The sequence below is a fragment of the Canis lupus genome, chromosome 13 (assembly GCF_048164855.1).
Source record: "Canis lupus baileyi chromosome 13, mCanLup2.hap1, whole genome shotgun sequence".
Lineage (NCBI taxonomy): Eukaryota > Metazoa > Chordata > Mammalia > Carnivora > Canidae > Canis > Canis lupus.
In genome coordinates, this window is record NC_132850.1 from 19,511,136 (window position 1) to 19,537,450 (window position 26,315).

A 26,315-nucleotide genomic window follows, 5' to 3' on the forward strand; every position below is an offset into this window, starting at 1 on the left:
GGAGCTGGATGCAGGGCTGGATCCCAACTGGATCCCAAGACCCTGAGAATCAAGACCTGAGCCACTCAAACACCCCTGATTACACAATCTTATAAATGAATTATTTCATGGGATTCTAAACTATCAGTACTGCATTAATGTCCAGAATAAGATTTATATAATTAAAAGAACCTGAAATTTTAAAATGCATTTAGTAATGTTAATTTTAGTAAAAAAGAACAAAAAGATATGGTGATTTTGAAACTGTGATACAAATTGTAGCACACGTAAAATTGTTTTTTCTTAAAATTAAAATGCTCCAGGGATCCCTGGGTGGCGCAGCGGTTTGGCGCCTGCCTTTGGCCCAGGGCGCGATCCTGGAGACCCAGGATCGAATCCCACATCGGGTTCCCGGTGCATGGAGTCTGCTTCTCCCTCTGCCTATGTCTCTGCCTCTGCCTCTCTCTCTCTCTCTCTCTCTATCATAAATAAATAAAAAAATTTAGGGGATCCCTGGGTGGCGCAGCGGTTTAGCGCCTGCCTTTGGCCCAGGGCGTGATCCTGGAGACCCAGGATCGAATCCCACGTCCGGCTCCCGGTGCATGGAGCCTGCTTCTCCCTCTGCCTATGTCTCTGCCTCTCTCTCTCTCTCTGTGTGACTATCATAAATAAATAAAAATTAAAAAAAAAAAAAATTTAAAAAAAATTTAAAAAAAAGAAACTTTAAAAAAAAATGCTCCATATTCTGCCTAATGAAACTAGACCAACTATTAAAATTCAACAAGCACTCCTGGTATACAGTGACTTCGATGTAATTCTCATTGAAAGAAGCCAAGGCTCTTAGGAAAAAGTGGCAAATCAAGATTTAGGTCAAGAAACACATCAGATAGGGGGACACCTGGGGGGCTTAGCGGTTGAGCATCTGCCTTTGGCCCAGGGCATGACCCCTGGGTCCCGGGATCAAGTCCTGAATCAGGCTCCCCGCACAGCGCCTGCTTCTCCCTCTGCCTGTGTCTCTGCCTCTTTCTGTCTCTCATGAACAGATAAAATCTTGAAAAGAAAAGAAAAGAAAAGAAAAGAAAAGAAAAGAAAAGAAAAGAAAAGAGAAAGAAAAGAAAAAAGAAAGAAAAGAAAAGAAAAGAAAAGAAAAGAAAAGAAAAGAAAAGAAAAGAAAAGAAAAGAAAGAAAAGACATCAGATAGGGAGGTGAGGGGGGGGATGAGGTGACCTGGTGACAGGCACTTGACAGGAAGAGCACTGTGTGTTCTTTTTTTTTCTTTTTCTTTTTTTTTTTTTTTTTTTTTTTTTTTATTTATGATAGGCACACAGTGAGAGAGAGAGAGAGAGGCAGAGACATAGGCAGAGGGAGAAGCAGGCTCCATGCACCGGAAGCCCGACGTGGGATTCGATCCCGGGTCTCCAGGATCGCGCCCTGGGCCAAAGGCAGGCGCCAAACCGTTGCGCCACCCAGGGATCCCAGCACTGTGTGTTCTATACTGCATGTTGGCAAATCGAACTTCAATTAAAAACAATTATACATATATATAAAGAAATACAACAGATGACCTGGAAGAGCTTGTGCCAGAAAGCAAAGGTGCAATGAAATTATGACAAGAGTACAGTCTCAAGCACCCAGAATACACTGGCCACAAATGAAATATTCCGAGCTCTGAAGAATGACGTGCGATGAATTAAAACACGTCAATTTAAAATATTAGTTTATGGGGGCACTTGGCCAGGTCACTCGGTACAGGATGCAATTCTTGATCTTGGGGTTGTGAGTTCAAGTCCCATGTTGGGTGGTGAGCTTGTAGAACTTACTTTAAAAGAAAAAAGCTGAAATTAAGGTTTTGAGAAATATTTACCTGGTTTTTCCAACATGAACGGTTTTTCAGAAAAAGCAATTATTATTGCTATTTTTTAAAGATTTTATTTATCTATTCATGAGAGACAGAGAAAGGCAGAGACCCAGGCAGAGGGAGAAATCGACTCCACACAGGGAACCCGATGCATGACTCGATCCCAGGTCTCTAGGATCACGCCGTGGGCCAAAGACTGGCACTAAACCGCTGAGCCATGGAGGGGTCCCAGAAAAAGCAATTATTAATGAGGAGTTGTTCATTTCAGGAAAGTTATGCAGAAGAAATTAGAAAACCTACCTCTGCAAACTGCTAATGAAGAATCTAAGCAATGATCATCAACAGATGATCAAAAACTGATGGGCAAGTTTATCACAGATGTGTGATACTGGATTTCTATTCCTATTGGATAGCATTGCTCTAGATTTAATAGCATTACAAAAAATAAAGGTAGAGAATAACAAATTAAATGACACACAATGAATGAATCAGTACACAGGTTGCAAAACTATGTCTGCCTTCAGCTCAGGTCATGATCCCAACGTTCTAGGATCCAGCCCCTGCTGAGCAGGGAGCCTGTTGTCTCCCTCTCCCTGCCACATACCCCTGCTTGTGCTGTCAAATTTTAAAAAGTATAAAAAAAAAAGACATCTAAGTTGCAGTTAATGAAATGCATATATATATACATAGACATGGACTGGATCTTGATTTAAATAAATCAAGTTATTATTAAAGTCTTGAGACAATATAAAAAACCTAAATATGGATCAAATATGTAATGGTATTAAGGAATTACTACTGAGTTATTTTTTATAGGTGATAAGGGCAGTGCGGCCTGCATTTTTTTTAAAAGTTTTCATCTGCTGGATATATGCTGCAATCTTAAAAATCCTTAAAATTTAAGAGAAAAACAACCAAAACAATAGATGAAAACAATATTGGTCAAATATCAATTATCTGTTAAGCTAGGTAAGCTGTACTTCCACTCGTGTTCATTAAATTCTTCTACTTTTGTATTAGTAAATTTCCATGACAGTTAAAAAAAAAAAAAAAGCCCCAAGTATCATAAGAAAGGACTGACTTCATTTAGGATGCAAAACTCCTTGTTCATTTCTGTCACAGCCATTTTACAGACACCAAAGTCTTATACATGTGTTTTCCTGTATTTTGGTATAGGAAAAATGGCTATGAAAATTCCCTATGTATTCTCAATTATAACTGTTCTATATATCTTCCTTGTCAAGGACCACAAGATTCTTTAACTTCAAATATTTTCCCTTCCCAATCCAGTATGGTTGGATTTTCTAAACAGCATTTGAGAAGACTTTATAATACAAATTACAAGGGACTTTTATTAGAATGAAAAGAGTTTTCAAGAAATAGCCACTAAGAAACCATAACCAAACATTCAAAATAGTCTAAAAAGTTGTTGAGGGACACCGGGGTGGCTTAGTTGGTTAAGCATCTGACTGTTGGTTTTGCCTTATGTAGTGAACTCAGGGTGGTGAGATCAACCCCTGCAGGGCACTGTACTCTGCACTCAAAGAGAAAATCAGCTGTGGATTCTCCACAACCCCCGCCCCTGCCAGCAGGTTCACTCTAAAATAAAATCTTAATAAAACAGCTGCTCTGGCTATTAAACATAAATGCTCTTTGCTCCAAGAACGGAGCTGTCAGTTATTTAAAAACAAAAAGTGTTGAAGCTTTACAATAAATCATGTTATGTATGAAGTATTAATTATTACAAACATTCTGAAATGCTAAAGTTTTGTGTAGTATTTACTATAGGTAAACACCAACATGGAAACACTTCTGGTGAAAAAAATCCACTCCACACTGAAGAGAAAATGCCAAGTAGGAAATAAAATATTTAAGTTGTAATTAAGCTTGCTGAACTCATATATTTAAAACAATTGAATACAAACTCCTGAAAATAAAATGAAAATTTAAATAAGCCACTTTTTAGAAAACTAAAGTGTCAATTATGAACTGCTATTAAGTTTATAAATCTTGGGATCCCTGGGTGGCTCAGCAGCTTGGCGCCTGCCTTTGGCCCAGGGCGTGATCCTGGAGTTCCGGGATTGAGTCCTGCATCGGGCTCCTGGCATGGAGCCTGCTTCTCCCTCCTCCTCTGTTCTGCCTCTCTCTCTCTCTCTCATGAATAAATAAATAAATCTTTAAAAAAAAAGTTTATAAATCTTACATAATTTGGCTAAATTTCTGAACAATATATTACCAACAATGAAACTAACCATTCTGTGGCACTGAAGATGTGTGTGCTTATTCCCTTTTATTTATAAGCAAAAAGACTTGTGTCTTACAAACCCTTCACCATCCCTAATATTCATACCCAAGAAAATATAAACTATATCAAATTAACTATGATTCTGACAGTAAATCTCAGCAACTGGTAGTTACAAAACTATTCATGGAGGTGAAATTTTACAATCATCAGGAACATAGTTATGTGCTCTAAATGAGATCTTCTCAATTTTAAAATATATTGAGCAGAGCTCAGATCTCATTTCTCCAAACTATTACCAGTGCTTAGAACAGGTAAGAGACTGAGGTACTATACCTCCATTTTAACAGGTGAGAAGGCTCACAGCCAAGTTATGTAGACTGCTCAACACACATAATTGTGCCAAGCTACCTGACTCCATAGCCCTTGAGTGACTAAGCTATATATGGTCCTTGCCCAATCTACTGTGAGTGGAAGGACACAGCTATTTCGGCAACAACTGTACCTTTTTTTAATGTTATTCCCACCCTCCTGACTTTACTCAAGACCACCAAGTGAAGTCTATCCTGTCTTTGCTACACAAAATGGAATAAAATCCTTATTTAGCACATTGTATCTATAAACCTAATATATTTTAGATTTAGCTTAATGGAGAGGGAGTAAAAAAACAAGCATGAATAGAAAAACTCATATCTAAATTAATCAATCAACAAATAAATTCAACCCAGGTCTTACCTAAAACCTGGCCGGCAATCATTCTGCCATCCTCTCCTGCCACAGCAGCCCGGGCATTTCTCTCATTAACATACTGAACGAAGGCAAAGCCTTTATGAACAGAGCAACCCACGATTTTGCCGTATTTTGAGAAGATTGCCTCCACATCAGATTTCTTGACCACAAGAGTATTGAGATTCCCAATGAATACACGGGAGTTCATGGAGCGAGGATCTGTCTTGTTGGTAACATTGCTGGCCATTGTCTTTGATGGTAAGGTTCCTCTCAAAGCCGAAAACTGGAAGGGAAAAAAAAAATGCATTCAGGTGGGGAGAAAAAAAAGTAAAACTAAAATAGTCCTCGATAAAACTTTCTGTTTACTTTGAACCTCTTTGACTAACTAGAATACCACTCTACTTAAAGGGATCTCACAGCACCAAGTATATTACTATTTTAGAGAAGAGAGCTCCTGAATAGATGTATCCTTACAGAAATTTAGGCTCCCTCTTCCCTAGTTCACTCCTGCAGTGCTAGACTATTATTTCCAAGATGGTGGGGGTGGGCCTCTAGACTACTAGCAACCCAATTAAGGACATTATCCATGTGAAGTGAGCTCTCTCTGTTCCAAAGTCCTCAAGCAAACTAAAACCCCTTAAGCTCTCAACTACCAACTTCTCATCATATTTTACCTCTCCCTGTCATACTAACCTAACCATTCCCCACCACCTATCAAGACTTCCACCCTCTTTTTGCCCATTGCTATTATTCTGCCCACAAGCCATTCTTTAGCTAGCCAAATGTGGACAACACTCTCCCCTTCAAGCATAATTAACCTTATTAAACTAAGGCAGTATATAGACCCAATGCATCTAGTCTGGAAATCTTTATTTCCAGGTACTTTTGTTGATTTATAATATGCCAGAGATCTCTTAAGTAACAATACAACCATTTTATAAAATGCAATGACTCTTGACCTACTTTTTATGTGATAACCTATAAAATATAGCTGGAATATTTTAATACTAGATGGTGATGATGATAAAACTAGCAAGTAGAACACTGCATGAATCAAAGGAGGAGAACTAAGAAGACAATACAACTTTCCTCAGGCTGTTTCAAAGAAAAATTATCTTTATGTATATGAAAGTCCAATCATACCGTAATTATTTGGAGATTGATGATGCTATATCATCGTAAGTCTTTCTCAAATGAAAATGTTTTGACATTCTTTTAGTTTAGGTATCTGCTGCCCCTTCCCCCTCCAACTACCAAACTCAAACAGGATTTAAGATGGATCCATCCGCATTAGATTTTGAGTACCATTCTTAAGATTTATTTCCATTTATCCTTTTGAAACTCCAGATAACAGTGTCTAGTATTTTATCTTTCCAATCCAAGAGAATGACAAACTAGTTCTCGTAGATTATGTAAAAACATCTTCCATATACATATAGCAAATCAGCATAACATTGCTTATTCAGACCACTAATATTCTGATCCTTTAAATATCTACTTATTTCACAAATAGTACTGATTTTAAAGCTGTAACAACCGCTTATTCCTCCTAGTCTTTAAAATCCAAGAAACTAAAAAATAAATAAATAAATAAAATTCAAGAAACTGCCTTTACTTGATTTTGATTCCTAAATCAAAGTTTTACAAGCAGTAGTTTCTTAATTTTAACTAAGTAATAAATTTTACCAAACAATAGCACCAATTCATGAACACTTTCAATTTAAAGTAGGACTTCCAGAAAGCCTTAAAACACTGAAAACAACTCCTACTGAAAGGTCTAAATGGTTTGAGATGTTACTGTTGGTTTTCAAATTTTGCCATTATTTTAAGTGAGGAGAATTCAAGCCAGCTTTTTGCATATGTTTGCACAAACACACACATATTCTACATATTGTAGAATTCCCAATGAATACACGGGAGTTCATGGAGCGAGGATCTAAATACAGGAAAAATCTTCTGGGTCTTAATTAGCAATTACCTGTGAGGGGAAAAAGGATGGCCTTACATGCCACTGGCATGCTGAACAAGACGGAAAAACACCAAATAAACCTTAATGTTCCCTTAAAATATATTCCTTGGAACCACAGAACAGAAATGGACTTAAATGACGATTTTCTCAATTTTCAAAGAGGGTGCACAGCTAGTACCAATCTAGAAATAGAGAACTCATTAAGAATTCGTCCTTTCAAGGATCTCCATTTGAAAAAGACTAGTAAAGAAACATCCATATACACAAATAAAAAGGTGCTAACAATGGTTGCCACCTTTGAATTTAACAATATAATTTTATCTATTTTCCCCAATTATACATGGTTTCTAAATTTGCTACAAGAATCGTGAACTGGGGGACCCCTGGGTGGCTCAGTGGTTTAACGCCTCCCTTTGGCCCAGGGCCCGATCCTGGTGTGCCAGGACTGAGTCCCACCCATGTCAGGCTCCCTGAATGGAGCCTGCCTCTGTCTCTCTGTGTCTCTCATGAATAAATAAAATCTTATTTTAAAAAAAAAAAGGGATCCCTGGGTGGCGCAGCGGTTTGGCGCCTGCCTTTGGCCCAGGGCACGATCCTGGAGACCCAGGATCGAATCCCATATCAGGCTCCCAGTGCATGGAGCCTGCTTCTCCCTCTGCCTGTGTCTCTGCCTCTCTCTCCGTGACTATCATAAGTAAATAAATAAAAATTAAAAAAAAAAAAGGGGGGGGGCCCTGAACTGTTGGGCAGCGCAGGTGGCTGGCTCAGCAGTTTGGCGCCTGCCTTCAGCCCAGGGCCTGATCCTGGAGACCGGGGATTGAGTCCCACCTCCGGCTCCCTGCATGGAGCCAGCTTCTCCCTCTGCCTGTGTCTTTGCCCCTCTCTGTGGGTCTCTCATGAATAAATAAAATCTTTTAAAAGACTAAAAAATTATGAACTATTAATGGAAAAATGACTTCAAGCTCAAGGACACTGGCTAATGCCATTGTGATAGATTTCAATGCCCATACTTACTCTAAGGAGTTAAAACATAGAAACAACAGTAAAGACAGGTGAACCCACAAAGGCCCGTTAATCCTGCTCCAAAGAACACTTCTTAAAGAATAAAAGTTACTACAAATTAATACATGTTTTCACTGAACCTTTTTTGAGTATCTAAAAAGTATTAGGTACCAAGGCTGCTTTCAGAGGAAAATAACAGAACAGATAAGATTACTCAGACGATAATGTTCTTTTAAAATTGTATTTTAGAGAAAACATATTTCTAAAATTTTACAAATAACCAAATGAGCTCAGGTCATATTTGACCCAAACTCTTTTATTAAGGTAAGTCACCCATGAAAGTGGTAAGAAGGAGAGAAATGGTCAATATCTTACACGCAAAGAACTACTGGGGGAAAAAACAAAATCAAAACCCCTGGGTTTCCAAGAAGAAAAACAACAGCAGAGCAGTTTTTTAACATTTCTGAATCCCCATATAAAAGCAACTAGATATAAAAAAAAAAAAAAAAAAGCAACTAGATAGACCACAAATAAGCTTAGGTATCCAAGGATTGCATCAAAACTGTTGCATGCAAGCTGTTAAGGGGACGCCAACAAGCCCTTGTATGCATGGTCATCACTGTGGGAGAAACAAAAGACTTAAAAATTGAAAAATCCCCAAATATCCATTTATTGGAAAACCAATGGAACTATTTTAAGAAAAGCAGTTCAAACAGGAAGGGTTTTCCCTGCTCCAAGTTTGGGGTGAGTACAAGGTACTGTTATAAAAATGTCAATGTGCCAGACAGCCTTAAAGTCTCTATAAAAATCTCAAAACTCACTCATACTGCACCATTAACGTCTTATCCCTTTCCAACCCCCGAAAGTAGTTATTATTCTAACTTTAATCATTTTGTTGGAAGAAATATATTTTTTAAAGATTTTATGTATTTATTCATGAGAGAAACAGTGAGAGGCGCAGAGACAAAGAGGGAGAAGAAGGCTCTATGCAGGGATCTCGCTGTGGGAATCCATCCCAGGACTTGGGGATTACACCCTGAGCCAAAGGCAGCTTGAGGCTGTGCCATCCAGGGGTCCTCTTTGAAAAAAATACTTTGAGTGTGTGAGAGAGCTCATGAGTAGGGGACCAGAGCAGCAACACACTCCATCTCTGCTGAGCAGGACCTGAGATTATGACCTGAGCCAAAGGAAGATGCTTAACAGACTGAGCTACCCAGGTGCCCCTATAGTAATCACTTTTTATTTTTTTAAACATTTTATTTATTCATGAAAGAAACAGAGAGAGGCAGAGACACAGGCAGAGGGATAAGCAGGCTCCATTCAGGAAGCCTGACATGGGACTGGATTCTGGGTCTCCAGGATCACACCCTGGGCTGAAGGCAGCACTAAACTGCTGAGCCACCTGGGCTGCCCAGTAATCACTTTTTTAAAAACAATTCTAGGGATCCCTGGGTGGCGCAGCGGTTTGGCGCCTGCCTTTGGCCCAGGGCGCGATCCTGGAGACCTGGGATCGAATCCCACGTCGGGCTCCCTGCATGAAGCCTGCTTCTCCCTCTGCCTGTGTCTCTGCCTCTCTCTCTCTGTGTGACTATCATAAAAAAAAAAAAAAAAAAGTAAAAACAATTCTATCATCTCATCATATATCCCTAAACAATAGTCTTACCATTAAAGCAAATTAAATCTTTTATGGCTCTTTGAAGAGAAGTTCCCTTTCATCTTTAACTTAAAATTTATTCTTTGAAGAATGCAGACAGGATATTTGACTGTTAAGTTTCCCAGTCTGGATTTTCCACAATTTCATACTCTTATGACAATTCCACATATTCTTATTTCTCTTAAAATTGGAAGCTGGGATCAAAGGCTTGATCTGATACACGTGTAAATCCTTGGAAGACTCTCTCTCTCTATATATATATATATATGACATTGTCTTTTTCTGGTTATTTATGCTTAAATTCTACTATGTCTTTTTTTTTTTTTTTAAATGATAGGCACACAGTGAGAGAGAGAGAGAGGCAGAGACATAGACAGAGGGAGAAGCAGGCTCCATGCACCGGGAGCCCGACGTGGGATTCGATCCCGGGTCTCCAGGATCACACCCTGGGCCAAAGGCAGGAGCTAAACCGCTGCGCCACCCAGGGATCCCAAATTCTACTATGTCTTAAGTAATACAGTATCTCCAGTTTATCTCTATTACTTAGAACTTAGGAGAATTATTTCCCTTGCATGTTAGTAAGTTTGCCCGTGCCCTCTATAGATGTCAGTTTTGCTGGGTATAAAATCTTAGCATTGCATTTACTTTCTTTGAATTTGTTATTCTTATTTATTTTCTTTTTTTTTTTTCTTTTTTTTTTTTCTTATTTATTTTCGAACTATCACAAAATCATTCCAAAGTTTGGACCTTGCTGGCAAAGTTGTTTTTATTGACTTTAGTAGTTACAGGGTTTTTGCTTCCTTGTATGTATTTAAGTTTTCAAAAATAAATCAAGGTCTAGTATAAGCAGATTTTTTTTTAAGATTTACTTATTCATGAGAGACACAGAGTGTGGCAGAGAGACACAGGCAGAAGGAGAAGCAGGATCCATGCAGGGAGCCCGAAGTGGGACCTGATCCCAGGACTGCAGGATCACACCCTGGGCTGAAGGGAGGTGCTAAACCACAAAGCCACCCAGGGATCCCCGAAACAGAACACATAGAAACAAATGTATTTAAAGCTGCATCATGGGTAATAAATTACCTCAATTTACCTTATATGACAGATCAATTTCTCCTAGGTTTTTAAAACTAAGTGCTACACAGGTAACTTAAGTAGAACTTCTCTAACTAGTTTAAAAATCGGACCCAAATGGTATAGTCTTAAAGACACACACCTCAGATTTCAAGTATAAAAGCAAGCTGCAGAAGAAATGATTTAACTTTTTGTTTTTTACCTTACAATAGATACATATTACATCCTACATGCACTTTTTTACAACAGATTTTTAGTTAACAGCTTAGTATTCTGAGTCCCTGGGGGGCTCAGTGGCTTAAATATCAGCCTTTGGCTCAGGTACTGATTCCATGCTCCTGGAACAGAATTCTGCATCAGGCTCTCTGCTTAGTCGGGAGTCTGATTCTCCCTCTTCCCTCCACTGGCCCTTGAGTGTTGTGTCCAAACTCTCTCAATAAATCTTAAAAACAAAAAACAAAACAAAACAAAAAAAAACAAAGCAACAACACAACTATGTATTTTAATTACCAACAACTGCAGTCTTTAGAATAATCTACAAATCACTTTAAGGACACCTGGCTGGCTCAGTCAAAATGTAACTCTTGATCTCAGGGTTTTAAGTCTGAACCCCATGTTGGGTATAGAGACCACTTAAACAAAAAAATCCTTGCAAATCACTTTCAATTGGGAATTATGACTAAATGTTTAAGTCAAAGGGTGTCTGGGTGGTTGAGCATCTGACTCTTGGGTTTCAGCTTAGGATAAAATCTTGGGGTTGTGGGATGAAACCTCTTGGGCTCTGCACTTGGCAGGGAGTCTGCTTGGGATTCTATCTCCCCTCCGCCCACCCTGGTCATATACACGCACTCTCTAAAAGAGATGAATCTTATAAAATATAAATCTTTTAAATAAAAGCTTAAGTTAAAAAACAGTATTACAGTTATACTGTGACAGGAGGCATATATAAACTATCCATCCACAGGGACGCCAAGGTGGCTCAGCAGTTAAGCGTCTGCCTTCAGCCCAAGGTGTGATCCCGGAGACCCAGGATCAAGTCCCGCATCAGGCTCCCTGCATGGAGCCTGCTTCTCCCTCTGCCTCTGGCTCTGTGTCTCTCACATGAATAATAAAATTATAAAAAAATAAACTGTCCACATAAAATTTAGACACTTAGGAAAAATAGAGCAGAAAAAGTTTAAAATATTCTGTGGGAAAAAAATAAAATAAAATATTCTGTGGGTACTCTTTTGGTTAATCCTGATGTCCCTCATTGTCCAGTTCCTCAAACTGTAGTTTATAAATTCCACAACTTCTTCCATTTTTTGATGACCAGAAGTATCTGGCACATTCTAAATACTAGATAATTCCTCACAGATTACTCACATCTTTTTTCCTTAGAAAATATTTTTTGAAGTTTGTTAATTCTAGTTAACATATAATGTTTTAGGTCTTATTAGAAAAGTAATTTTTTAAAAAAGTTTATATATTTATATATGTAAGTAATCTCTAAACCCAAGGTTAGGTCCAAACTCAAGAGACCCAGATATCAAGAGTTATCTATTCTTTCAACTGAGCCAGACACTCTATAAAAATAAATAAATAAATTTTAAGTCAAAATCATTCCACATAAGCATGCAAGTAAAGAGAAGTAGATAGAATAATAATTTTTTTCCTGTTTAGTTCACTGCTGACGATTAAGCAGATCTGCTTTCCAGAAAAGCAGAATTTGAACACAGTAAAATACAACAGTAGGAAAAGAGCATCTTCCTAAAGGTTATTTGGTTGGTAGCACTCAAAACTCTAGTCCACGGATGTGTGTGGACACTACACGTTTGTGTACTATATTACTTATATTCATATAGACACACATTTTCTATGCATGGGGCTTGAACTCTTGACTGATCCACCCAGGAACCTCTCATCTCACTATTTTTCTCATCAAAGGATCACTAAGTTGGGTCTTATCTGCTAAGTAAATAAAAACTGGGGATACTCCGTTATCTTTATTGCCTTATTACACTAAAAGATCTGTGTCTAATCACAGGCTTTATGTTGAACCAATAAAATCAAGAGATTTTACGGACAGTGTCAATGCTTAAGATTTGTGTATATAGAAAGGTTTCTCTTTTTAAATTTTATTTATTTATTTATTCATGAGAGACACACAGAGAGGCAGAGACACAGGCAGAGGGAGAAGCAGGCTCCATGCGGAGAACCTGATGTGGGACTCCATCCTGGGTCGAAGGCAGGCACTAAAGCCACTGAGCTACCCAGGCATCCCTATAGAAATGTTTCTATTTCCACTCCTGGCATTCTATCTTAAAACCAATCAATCGAAAAAATCTACATCTGGTCGGAATGCAAGCAAAATATCAAAATTTTATTTTCAACTATTCACTCTCAAACTCATGCTACCCTGATTCTTTGCCTTCTTGAAACAAACCTATCTTGGATTGTCAGTCTTCCTAAATGTTTGGGATATGTTCGTACCAACTACTTCATTTCTCTTAACTTAGCATTAAATCTTAAGTAAATTCTGCTGGGAAGTGGTACAGAAAGGTGGGAAAGGCACCAGATTATGAGAGGTACAGAGTTCAAATGGTCCAAAAACAATTTATAACTGGAATCAATTCTTTAGTTTCCTTGCCTTTCTTTTTTGTCTGGGGCAGAACTCCACCTTTATTCAAAAGGGACTGGAAAGACAACTTGACAAAACAGTCTAACTCATTCAGTGTTCAATATCATATTTAGCTATATTAACTACAAACAAAAAACCTATCGGAGGAAATGAGCCACAAAATATGTTTCTACTGAGATTTGATCCAATCCTCTACCTATTTACCCTGTTCACTAAGCTAATCACATTTATACTTACTCATATCACATGATCTATTAGTCCAGGAAAAAAAGAAATCAAAGTATCTATATGGCTTGAGATGTCAAAACATACTAACTAGAGAACAAGGGAAATAACTTGCCTCAGACAAGAAAATTCAGAACCTTGCCATACAATTGGTTTTACTACACCCCCCCAACTAGCCTGGCCTATAATTCAATTCACATCAGAGACAACTACCATAGACTATTTCCCATCTTTCTTTGAAGAAAATAAAAAGCAAAGCACTAGATGGCAGCAACGAGTTGGCAATTTTTTAAAAAGATGACTAAATCTTTTGAGTCCAAAGATTTTCTAGGTCACACTGGCTTTCACAACTGGTCAATGTTTCTCAATACCTTTTCAATACTATAAATTTCCTTGCCTATGGAGAGATCATTATCTGCACCAAATTGTTTTCCTTTAACAAACTTAAGTTCTATTTTGCCCGTTTAGGCACTTCTCACATAACTATCTGGCCCTCCCTCTTTGTTCTCTATGTATCTTTATTGCATTCATCAATTATTTCCCTCTTGCCAACAATGAACTGTCATTTGTCTGCAAAAAGAATAGTATATTTTAATTTGCTCCATCCCAAAACTTTTTTATTCATCAAAACACAGGTATGATCAAGATAAAGACTACTAGCACGAGAAAATAGCATATGGTGATATTTTGAGGACACTTTCAGGACACAAAAATCTAAGATGGCCATTTTTACTCATTCATTTATTTTTCTAAGTAAGATAAAGAGTCAAAAAAAAAAAAAATCAAGAGTCAGACACTTAGCCTCCTGAGCCACCCAGGAGGTCTAAAGCTGGCCATTTTTTGATAAGCTATTCAACTGCTAGGTCTAAGAATTAAAACGAAGATAATACTCAAGATATAAATTAGAGGGAAGTAGATAATTCAATAAATGGCTGCACACAGCAATAAAAAAACCACCAAAAAACCTTCAAAAAACATTAACTCAGTACAACCAAAACAGATTATAAATGGATCGGTAAAAATTACATATGCAATGGTCAAAACCTAAACACAAAAAATGCAAGTCCCAAAAAGTATGAAGAGAAAAAAAAAACGTAAAACAAATCATAAACATGAAAAAAATTAAAGAAAAACATACTGAAATTAAAGTTCTAAGATACTACTTTTTAAAATTTAGATCGAAGATTACACCAAAATAAAACTTGATTCAGACAACTGTTGATGTATCCTAAAATCCCTGGAGAAAAGCTTGGTGGGCAGAAACAGGATTTACATGATCTCAGAATATTCCCGAAAATACTGATTGTTAAGGGCAAAAAAACGCACCTTTACAGTGGAAACATGTGTCACCACTTAAACTGATTTGACATTACATGCCTCCTGATGTGACAAAATAACACACCCACATACCCTATGCAAAATTCTTGGTAACATATTTAACTTCTACATAGGGAAACGAACTATTTCAAGTTTCCAGATATTATACAATATAGGAAAGCCCCGCTGCCCGGTGGTTTACGGTTTAGCACCACCTTCAGCCCGGGGCGTGATCCTGGGGTCCTGAGATAAGAGTCCCAACATCAGGCTCCCTGCAGGGAGCCTGCTTTCTCCCTCTGCCCGTGTCTCTCGTGAAGAAATAAATAAAAACTTTTTCTTTTTTTTTTTTTTTCTTCACGAGAGACACAGAGGCAGAGACACAGGCAGAGAGAGAAGCACGCCCCATGCAGGGAGCCCGACGTGGGACTCGATCCCGGGTCTCCAGGATCATGCCCTGGGCTGAAGGCAGCACTAAACCGGTGAGCCACCAAGACTGCCCAAATAAGATCTTTAAAAAGTAAAAATAAAAACTGGGACTCCTCAATACATACAAAGTAGGAGCTTTCTCTAGATTAAGAGAGCAATGTGTGAATCTTGATTGGATACTAGATTCTGCCCTCTGCTATGCCCGGGAGGCCTGACCTGCCCCTTCCTCCATCAGAGCCTGGAGACAGAACCTGGATATTTTTGTATTTACCTGGTGGTGCCCAGTCTCTGCCTCAGACACCTTGGAGCTGGAGGGGGTGGCCGCAAGAATTTTCCCTTGGGGCACTGTACATAATGCTTATTTAAATCCTATTTTTTCCTCTCTCCATCTCTCCAGAGACATCTCTAAAGGTTCATATTTTGTATCCAAAAAAAAAAGGGAAAAAAAAGAAAGCAATGTGTGAATCTTGATCGGATACTAGATTCTGCCCTCTGCTAGGATTCGGATCCCAAGGTCTTGGGATCAACCCCGCATTGGGCTCCCTGCTCAGTGAGGAGCCGTCTGCTGCTTCTCCCTCTCCAACTCTCCCTGCTTGTGGTCTCTGTCAAATAAATAAAGCATTTAAAAATCATTCTGAAAGGGAAAAACAAAAGAAAAAATTACATATAAGAGCAAACCTAACAATCCACACAGTAGCTACCAGAACAAGAAAGCTGGAACAGAGATGGTATATTTCACATATGTACTGTTACCTGTTCCAAAGTTGTTTTTTCTATTCCAAATGTTTTTTCTATCTATTATAGTAAATGGAAAAATGAGGATTTACCAGGTCACATGCTTTAGCAAGTTCCATAAAATTACATTTGTCAGATTTCCTAATATAAGAATGGGGTGGGGATCCCTGGGTGGCGCAGCGGTTTAGTGCCTGCCTTTGGCCCAGGGCGCGATCCTGGAGACCCGGGATCGAATCCCATATCAGGCTCCCGGTGCATGGAGCCTGTTTCTCCCTCTGCCTATGTCTCTGCCTCTCTATCTGTGACTATAATAAATAAATAAATAATAAATAAATAAATAAATAAATAAATAAATAAATAAATAAATAAATAAAAGAATGGGGTGAAAGAGACGTGGCATTCCCATGGCTGTAACTAAGTAAATCAGTACATGTTTTTGTAGGTTCCTTTGAAAATTTTAAACAGTGCCAAGCAACGGGCAGGCCTATATACTTGCATCAAAACAACTGGCACCCCCTCAAAAAAAAAACAAAACAAAAAAATGGCAAACATTAACTAAATTTCAGGTCATCCTATGTTTGGAATTCAAAAAGAAAACTTTGACCATCCATAAATCCTATAAATCCCCATAAGAAAGAAACATTACAGAACCACTTAAAAACACATTGTGTAAGACTAAGTGAAAAATGTTTAGAATATAGAGGTTCTAAAACTACATATGGTAATGATTACATATTGCTAAAATCGTATTACAAATATATAAAATGTATAGGTACACCTACATCTAGGAGACAGAGATGAACCCAAATATTTAATAGCAATTAAAAAATATACAAATACTGGCTATCTTTGAGTGTTGATGCTCCAAGTATTTTCTTTTACGTACCTATTTCAAGCTTTCCTTATAATAGAAGACTGTTCCTGTCAAAGCATAAATGGGTAATGTACTAGGACAAAAAAACTTTAAAATAAAGATCTTTAAGAATATATTCCCAGAAAAAAAAATGTATTACCAGAATTCCAAGATGGAAAAAACTAAATCATAGACAATTCTTTCTTCAGAAGACGTTAAAATCCAGTTAGGACACCTTGCTCACTATAATGTAACTTCTTGAGAATTGCCACCAAAGTCAAGGAAATCACATGATACTCAATTCTAAAACTTTAATTTCTTCCTTTAATGTCTACTCATTAGCATTGAAATTAATTTTTTAACGTAATAATCTTATTCAAACTGTTCCTTATCCTTACCATCTTCAATGAAAATAAAAAATGGGGGGCACCTGGATGGCTCAGTAGTTGAGCATCAGCCTTTGGCTCAGGTCATGATCCCAGAGTCCTGGGATTGAGTTCGACATCAAGCTTCCCATGGGGAGGAGCCTGCTTTTCCTTCTGCCTATGTCTCTGCCTGTTGTCTTTCATGAATCAATCAATAAAATCTTAAAAAAATAAAATGGGGGATTCCCTGGATGGCTCAGCGGTTCAGTGCCTGCCTTTGGCCCAGGGCATTATCCATGATTTCCAGGACCCAGTCCCACATCGGGCTCCCTCTGTTGAGCCTGCTTCTCCCTCTATGTATGTCTCTTGTGAATGAATGAATGAATGAATGAATGAATGAATAAAATGGTGCCTTGTAAAAAATACAATTTAATCTGCCAATGTCTCTTTGAACACAGTAACAGTGAACACATTCCGGATGCTATCCAGATGGTATTGTTTCTGTTAAGTTTTCCATTGTCAACACAGGCAGAATCCACAAAATAAACCCCTAATTCTTATTCATTTATTAATACAATGCTAACTTCCTGTATTGGGACAATTACTTTCTTCTTTACGTGTAGCAGAGCTTTACATTTCAAATACCACCTCATCCTCATCTCTAGTTCACTGTCCCTAGTTTCAGCCTTTAGGAAAGTTTCAAATTCTGATTTTGTTAATAAAGTATTAACAATCTCTTCCAATTCTATATATCCTTCATGAATTTGTTCATCATAACCCGTGGAAATCTTGCCCTTATCAATGTAAGAAGTTAAATAGTTGGGCGCCTGGGTGGCTCAGTGGTTGAGCATCTGCCATTGGCTCAGGTCGAGCCCCACATCCCCTCTCTGCCTATGTCTCTGCCTCTCTGTGCGTCTCTCATGAATATAATGTTTAAAGAAACAAAACTTTCAATAGTGAAACTTTTTTTGTCATGTTATATACTAGTTTTAAAAGACAACCAGCAAAGTCAACTCCAACCAAATGTAAAGTCATTTTGCTTATTTTCTGTATACTGAAAAGCCCTAACTTCATTTAGTTTTTGAGCAGGATCTGGGTCAGTAACTTAAAAAAAAAAAAAAAAATTGCAACAGAAGTTTAGGTAAAGCCTATTTTAAAAAATTTTTTTATTTTAAAATTTTATTTATTTACTCACAAGAGACACACAGAGAGAGACAGGCAAAGACACAGGCAGAGGGAGAAGCAGGCTCCATGCAGGGAGCCCTATGTGGGACTTGATCCCAGGACTCCAGGATCACACCCTGGGCTGAAGGCAGGCGCCAAACCCACTTAGCCATCCAGGCAGCCCATAAAAATAGATAGATAGATAGATAGATAGATAGATAGATAGATAGATAGATAGATAGATAGATAATTTAAACTAAAAAGGAATATAGAAAAATAACTATCCCCACAAATTCAAACCGTAACTACCATGATCAAAAGTCCCCTAAAAAAATAGAGAACTTCCTAAATAGGCATAAAAATTCAACACATCTCCACACTAAAATACAAAAAAACAAAAAACAGAAATGGGTCTGCAATATACCTTTGTTCACTGTTCAAGTTCTCAGGACCATATACAAAAATGCATGAAAATAAGAATACAACCTTATGATTAACAATTTTGAAAAAAAAAAAAACAAAAAAAACAATTCTGAGACTCGGATCAGACAGACCGGTTTCATTTTTAAGCTCAACTCTGAGCAGCGTACATTACCCTTTGAGAAGCCAATCCTTTCAAAATCCAGATTCTTCAACTGCAAAATACCAATGGCAGTATTTGTCTCGTAGGCGAAGTATGAGGCATAAATGCAGTACAGAGAACATCTGACATGGTGCCTGACACATAGGAAGTGTTGCTGCTGCAGCTGCTGCCATTACTACATCATTTACTATTATTGGTAAATACCAACAAAAAAATGGGCCAATGAGGCAAACTTGTTATTAACAAATAATAAAGGTCCTTGGAGAGACTTTTAAAAGAATTCAACATCACTATAACAGAAATACAAACTAAACAATTATCATACTTCACTTACCAAACATGCAAAAATATTTTTAAAATAGTCATTTTATTTTTTTTTAAAGATTCTATCTATTCATGAGAGACAGAGATAGAGAGGGAGACAGAGAGAGGCAGAGACACAGGCAGAGGGAAAAGCAGGCTCCATGCAGGGAGCCTGATGTGCGACTGGATCCTGGGTCTCCAGGATCACACTCTGGGCTGAAGGTGGCGCTAAACTGCTGAGCCACTGGGGCTGCCCCTAAAATAGTCATTTTCATATATATTATTTCTGACTATGAATTGGTACCCTATTTTCACAGGCCAATTGGACTTTTATCAAAAGCCTTAAACCTATGAATATTCTTTGACTCAATAATCTGACTTTTGACAGTTCATTTTAGGAAAACAAGGATGTCAACTTATGAAAAGTGAAAAATTAGAAAGTGCATGACAATATGGGCTAAATGAACTTCAGTACATCATTCCAACTGAATAGAAATAGCAACACCTATTTAAAAATGACCATGTATTGCTTCTCGGCCTTTTGGGTAAGATCAAGTGTAACAATGACCATGTATTGTCAGTGAGAAATGTTCAAGATATTAAGTATACACACTACAGAGTCGATCCTTGAACAGCACAGGGGTGCAGGGGCACCAAATTCCCCACTGTGGAGTCAAAAATAAATCCACATGTAACCTGACTCCCCAGAAACCGGACTGGAAGCCTTACCAACAGTTGATTAACACATATCTTATATTTATTTATGTACTACACTCTCATAATAAAGTTATTAAAATAAAGAAACGTATGGTACTGTAGTCATATTTTTTTAAACTCACGGAAGTGGACTCATGCATTTCTAACTCGTACTGTTAAAGGGTCAACTGTACAAGTTATCTAAATTAATAGCTGTTAGACATCTCAGGATGATAGTACTGTTATGTTTTTAAGTAATTTTTCCTCAATTTTTCTTTAACAACCATACTGTTTCATATTTTTTTAATTTTGCAAAGATAACTTAATGGTACCTTGGAATTTAAGGATTAAGATACACAGCTCGGCCTAGAATCAGGAAAGATTTCTATAACCCTGTAAACTGAAGTTGGAAAGGTTAAGTGCTCCCCCTTCCACAAGAGGAATTCAAAACTAGTATCAAGAAAATGGGCACCTCCAGACCAAATTTTTCACTGGACATCGTTTCATAAATTTGGGGTCTCTCACTCACAGTCTCAACAAATACAGATACTTCTCTCTACAGCCTCAACCTTCATAATCAACTGTGCCATTGTTAAACGATTATTTGTCTGTTTCAAAGTGTCCTATCAAATTTAAAAAGGGTGATGGGAGGGACGGCCTGGCTGGTTGGGTTGATAGAGCATGACTCTTGGTTTCAAGATTGTAGGATCAAGCCCCACATTTTTTAAGTGTGATTACTTAAAAAAAAATAAAAGAAAAGGAAAGGGACCTCCCCCCCAACATTTTAGAATCCTATCATATTCTTAATTGGAGCTGCTTCTACATAGCAAAACTCCTCTTCAACAAACATCTATTTACCTTGGGAACATTAAGCCATTTGAAAACGAGGTTCCCCAATCTACAAGTATCAAGCAAGCATTAGAAACATGTAAAATTAAAAAAATAAAATTTAAAAACATGTAAAATAACACTTCAAAAAAAAAAAAACACTTCACAGGAAAAGAATGAAGACCAACATTTCAGAATTACTTCAGTAGGGTCAATAAATCTCCACTAGGAACTAAAACATCAAAAGCATATGCAATATATAAAAGTAAGTCAAAAATACAGTAAGTACTTACATTTCTAGTATAACTAAAAACCTATATGAATGAGAATTCTGAGTTTAATGTGTATAAACCCCTGGTCATAAACAATATTTTTATACTTAAGATTCATGCTTTAAATTTTAGGGGTCTGTCTTAAATTAGAAATTTCCTTTAAATGGTTTAGCAAATAACATTAAAAAAAATGGAACCATGTCTATCTAGGTGGACGGTATACAGAAATTCATTATATTGTTATTTGTATTTTGGTATATTTTCTCTAAAAAGTTGATGAAAAAGAAAAATTGTTCACAAGTATTATAATCACAGATCTACGGTGACCTGCAAAATTATGTTTTTAAAATATTATTCTCTTTAGCTATCACTAAGGAAATAGAATGTTCACATTATGTCAGATACATGACTTGCCTAAAACCTCCAATAATTCTAAAAACATCTATTTCAGGATGGCATTTATTCCTGATTACTAGCTAAAGTGGTATCAACATTTTCCCAGCCTGCCTATTTGAAATTACTGGCTTCTTAATCCTTTGTGGTTTGGGAAGAGTCATTAGAGTTCCAGTTTTACACATAAAATGGTTATTTTTTACATCCTATTATTTCAGATTTACATAAAATGGGGCCACACCACAATCAAGTTTCCCACTAAACACCAAAACTCTTGCAAGAAAGCCCACCACAAATTTCTAAATCACAAACTAGCAATAAAAAGGAGTGCAAGTGGTCTAGATCAGTGCTTCTCACTAATGTACCGATCACAGTTCTAGAATTAGGTATGAAATTTTGTATTTTATGGAGCTTCCAGATGATGATGATGATGATGATGATGCTGCTGCTGCTCCTGCTGGAGCACAGATCATATACTGAATTGCAAGGGTCAACAATACTAATTAACAAAAAATTTTATTTCTTTATTATCTTGCATTGAGTTCCAACTAAATATGCTTTTTAAAGTCTATCATGAAAAAAATAAAATAAAATAAAATATAAAAAAATATAAAAAAATAAAGTCTATCATGAAGACGTGTTGGGAAAATCAGGGATTTTCCTTAATTTACCTTAAATTTTCCTTAATTTTCCTTAATGCTGTGCTTTTTTTTTTTTTTTTTTTTTTTAATGCTGTGCTTTACTGTGTTATACACCCCAGTGGGATCTAGGGAAGCACTCAACTGTCAAGTCAAATATGTTAAAATATATTAGTATTTCTGCAGTTATACGTAATACTCAATATAACATATTATCAAGTCAATTGAAGTCAGGCTTTTGTCACCAATAAGTATCAAGCCAGAGAAAAAAAAATTGTCATACATTTTTAAATTTCTGAATTGTAAACAAAAGATCTCTACCAGCATAGGAAAATAATTTTTTATAAGGACATTTGACTTAAAGTTACAACACGCAGACCTAAGCAGCTGGAACATACCTAGATTTGAGTATTAACAGTAAAATGTATATATAGAGGAATCTCATCATTTGCTACCCTGAACTCAATTTTATCACCAATGAGAACATGCCAAGATTCTCTCAAAACAAAACATATGTCTAACAAAAGAGCTTCTCCAAGTCCAGAAAGGACTAAGCAAAAAAACATGTAAGCAAAAATCAGTCATCCTTACACCCCACAGAAGTCTTTTAAAGTCTTAACTGTTTTTATTCTTTAAAAGATTTTATTTATATTAGATACAGAGAGAGAAAGGTAGAGAGACACAGGTAGAGGGCTGTTATCAGTCTCCATGCAGGGAGCCAGCCCTATGTGGGACTCATCCCGGGACCCCTGGGGTTATGCCCTGGGCCAAAGCCTCTGCTAAACCACTGAGCCACCCAGGCTGCCGTCTTCACTGTTTTTTGTGCAACAATGATTGCAGTTTTTCCAAAAATACATACTGAAATATCTACAGATGACATATAAAGGATTTACTTCAAAATAACATGAAGCAAAGAGGGTAGATGCAGGTATAGATGAAACAAGATTACCCAAGGACAGTTAAAGCTGGACAAGTTCATGGAGATTGATTATACTCCTCTCTCGTATGTTTGGGAATTTTTCAGAATTAAATGAAAATAAGTACCAAATATATGCATACACAGATCTAAAAATAAAGTAAGGGTACTTATAAAATTTTGTCATGCTTTTCAATTATGTATAAAAGGGAAAAATGAGAAGAACCTAAAGGCTCAAGAATTCTATTTAAGTAAAATATTGTACAAGTATGTTCACATGAAGTAAAATTTTTTCTTCTACTTGAATATGCTGACTTTTTGAAGCGTATATGCATTCTCACCAGAGAATAACTTATAAAGAAAAAAAGTTTTCAAATTTTGTCTACAGCCATGTCAGAGGAAACACAACAGCCTATGACGTCAAATGTCAACTTGATTCATTCCACCACAGCCAAAGTTATTTTAAAGCTATTTTTTTTAACTTCTCAAACTCCTTACTAAACCCCTACACCACATAGGCTGTAGCCATTTACACCCAATCACAAGACTGGAAGCATGTCTACATAATGAGTTTCAAACTTTAAAAAATTTGAATAATGTGTTGCTCATTATACTACTCAGTCTTCAAGCACAGTTTCCTTCCAACCCTAAAATGCTGTTTTACATCTTTCAAGATACTTCCCTATACCTTTACAAAGATGATAAAGTTCTATAATACTTGGTGTTCGCAAAAAGTGCTAGAATCTAGTGGGGAAGAAGCTTGAATGGCTAAGGAAGAGAAAACATCAGTGAGGCAACGACTTCTGAGTTAGCAATCAAAATGAAGTGAAGAACCTCATCTTAGGTGGAAAAAAAAATTCCAAAGGCTAAGGAAGAGAAAGCATCAGTGAGGCAACGACTTCTGAGTTAGCAATCAAAATGAAGTGAAGAACCTCATCTAAGGTGGAAAAAAAAATTCCAAAGGCTAAGGAAGAGAAAACATCAGTGAGGCAACGACTTCTGAGTTAGCAATCAAAATGAAGTGAAGAACCTCATCTTAGGTGGAAAAAAAATTCCAAGGAAAGGCTCTGAGAGAGGGACTGACTAGTGTTCAGGACCCAGTAAGGGCATAATGTGGCTAGAGCAGAGTATACTCTATATAAATATACTATTAGTGAGGAGGAGCCAACACATCAAGTAGGCTATTTGGTTAGATCACCGTGAATATTTAATCTTAACGTTGAAAATAGGGAGGATTGAGTTTTAAGCAGGAACCTCTCCAAGCAATACATTTTTCAAAAGATCACAATCAAGTAAAAACAATCTAGCTACTACACGGTGGTGAAGAATAGCAAAAGAAACCTGAATCTATTCCAATAATGCACAAGAGTCCATTTCAGCTTGAAACTGGACCAAGCTATGGTAGTGTGGTCAATTCTTTTATTTTAAAGTAAGAGCTGACAGGGTACTCCACAAAACCAAAGGTGAGGTCTAAGAAAAAGACAAGGATGGCTCACCAATGTCTGACCTAAATGACATAAAAACTGGAGTTTCATTTATTAACTGAAACAGGTAGCACTGGTTTTGAGAGATCAGTTTTTGACTTTTAAGTTGATGTAGTTAACATCCCAGGGAGTAGTCAGGTAGGTAACTAGAGGGATTGGCATGATATTCAAAATAAATCCACACTGGTGATGCAAGTGTAGGAATCATTAGCTTATCAATGGCATAAAAAAATGAGTGAACGAAAGGACCCAGGAGTGAGGAAAAAAAGAGAAATAGAAGGAATGAACACAGAAGCATTCCAACAGAATGGAAAAAAAGCCAGAAACAGAACAAAAACCTAGAAGCTTTATAAAAAATGTTTCAAAGAGAAAAGTGGCTCCATCCGTTAAATCATACCAACCAAACAAGTGTGAGATAAGGATCGGAGAGACTGCTAGATCTGGCAATACATCACTCTGGGACTGTTTTTAAAACCATACATACGATTATTTATTTCTTCAACTAACATTCACTTTTAAAATGTTTACTTCCCTAGAATATATTCACATCCAAAGATTTTATAAAATTATACCACAAAGCTACATCTACTTAATTCATTACCTTGGACTCTATCAATGTCATTTAAAGTGATAGAATTAAAATATATAATGATGATATTTAGCTGGAAATTCTTTAAAAAAATAGAAGCCCAAAGCAATTTCTTTTTTGGGGGGATGAGATTGGGGTAATTCTAACACAATTAAGGATTTGTTTTTCAGAAATACTTCATTATGTCAAGTAAGGAAACGTAGTGTAATCAAGTTAAAATCCGTAGGTTCAACTATCTGGGTTGAATCCCCATGTTACCATTTATTAGGTATGTCAAACTTTGGGCCAGTCTTTACTGTTTTAATAGTCTCATCTCCAAAATACAAAAGATAATTACACAAAGGTAATGATGAGTAAGAAAGTTACAAGAACTTTAACACTGACATACAGTCGGTAAGATGTCCAAATTATTACTTCCAAAAGAAAAAATTCTGGAATTCAAAAATGAATTTGAATTCCCTTCATTTTTCCTTTCAAATAGGGGAGTGATCATATCACGTCTGACTCGATGGGGTTTTTAGATAAGCAATCAGGAGATTCCTAGAGTCCAAACAACAAACTACTGTCCTCTTCAAACTACTTACATTTGCTCATTAATACGAAGAAAACTCTTGAAAAACATGGGCAAGAATCCCCAGGCCTAAGATTACTACCTTTTTTCAAGAGAGTAAAAGATAGTGCCCTACTATGATAGGTCTTCTAATTTATTGTCCTCCTTGAACTTTGTCCTCATTACTAACATTCCCCAGACAATAGCCAGAAGTAAATTCCAAAGTAGGACCTCAGCATTCTCCAAGGTCCTTCAAAAGATTCCTTTTGTTCCAAGATAACCTAAATATTAGGTAAGGACCTGGATACCATGCCTGGTACCTGCTTATCTTCCCAATTTTATCTCTTATTCCATGCATTCCTGTTGATTTTCTCCAGCAATAGTTCTTGCTCTCAAGACAAGGATTCCCCCTCATTATCTGTGCTTTCAGGTAGGATGATCCACTTCTTGATCTTAATTTCAACATCAATTAAAGGTCTCTTCACTGGCAGCAGCATCCCACCCCAAACTCTAAACTTGGTTCCCCTTATCATCTCTCTTCCTTCTAAAGTGCTCTGCCACTCTATTTCTCCCCTTAATGATTTATAATACCCAAGAGGACAAGGGACAATATGTTTTGTTCATCTCTGTATGTCCCAGCCTAAAGGTTATTTTCAGAGAAAGAACTCAAACGTCTAATGCATAAACGTCTCTACGTCAATGTTCCACAAGCACCTCAAAAACCAATGTTTAAATTGCCTTCTCCTACTCTTACCCCTAATCTGCTCCCTTTGTTTACCCAACATCTATCCTGGGAGTTATGCCAAATCCCTTGCTCCTCACAGCAGCCATCAAATCCTCCTAAATTTATC

At 37.1% G+C, this 26,315-nt stretch overlaps 1 protein-coding gene across 31 annotated transcripts in view; it reads right to left on the bottom strand.

Moving 5' to 3' along the window:
• HNRNPC (heterogeneous nuclear ribonucleoprotein C) overlaps positions 1-26,315 on the bottom strand; it is a 58,671-nt gene that overhangs the window by 24,537 nt on the left and 7,819 nt on the right. For 29 of the 31 annotated variants that reach the window (XM_072772766.1, XM_072772758.1, XM_072772744.1 and 26 more), the window contains one exon: positions 4,815-5,091. In XM_072772766.1, the coding sequence (XP_072628867.1) occupies positions 4,815-5,055 (241 nt within the window). In that variant the 5' untranslated portion in view covers positions 5,056-5,091. Of the gene's footprint in view, positions 1-4,814; positions 5,092-15,366; positions 15,501-26,315 lie in introns of all 31 variants that reach the window. The other 2 variants (XM_072772762.1, XM_072772748.1) reach the window with 1 other exon arrangement.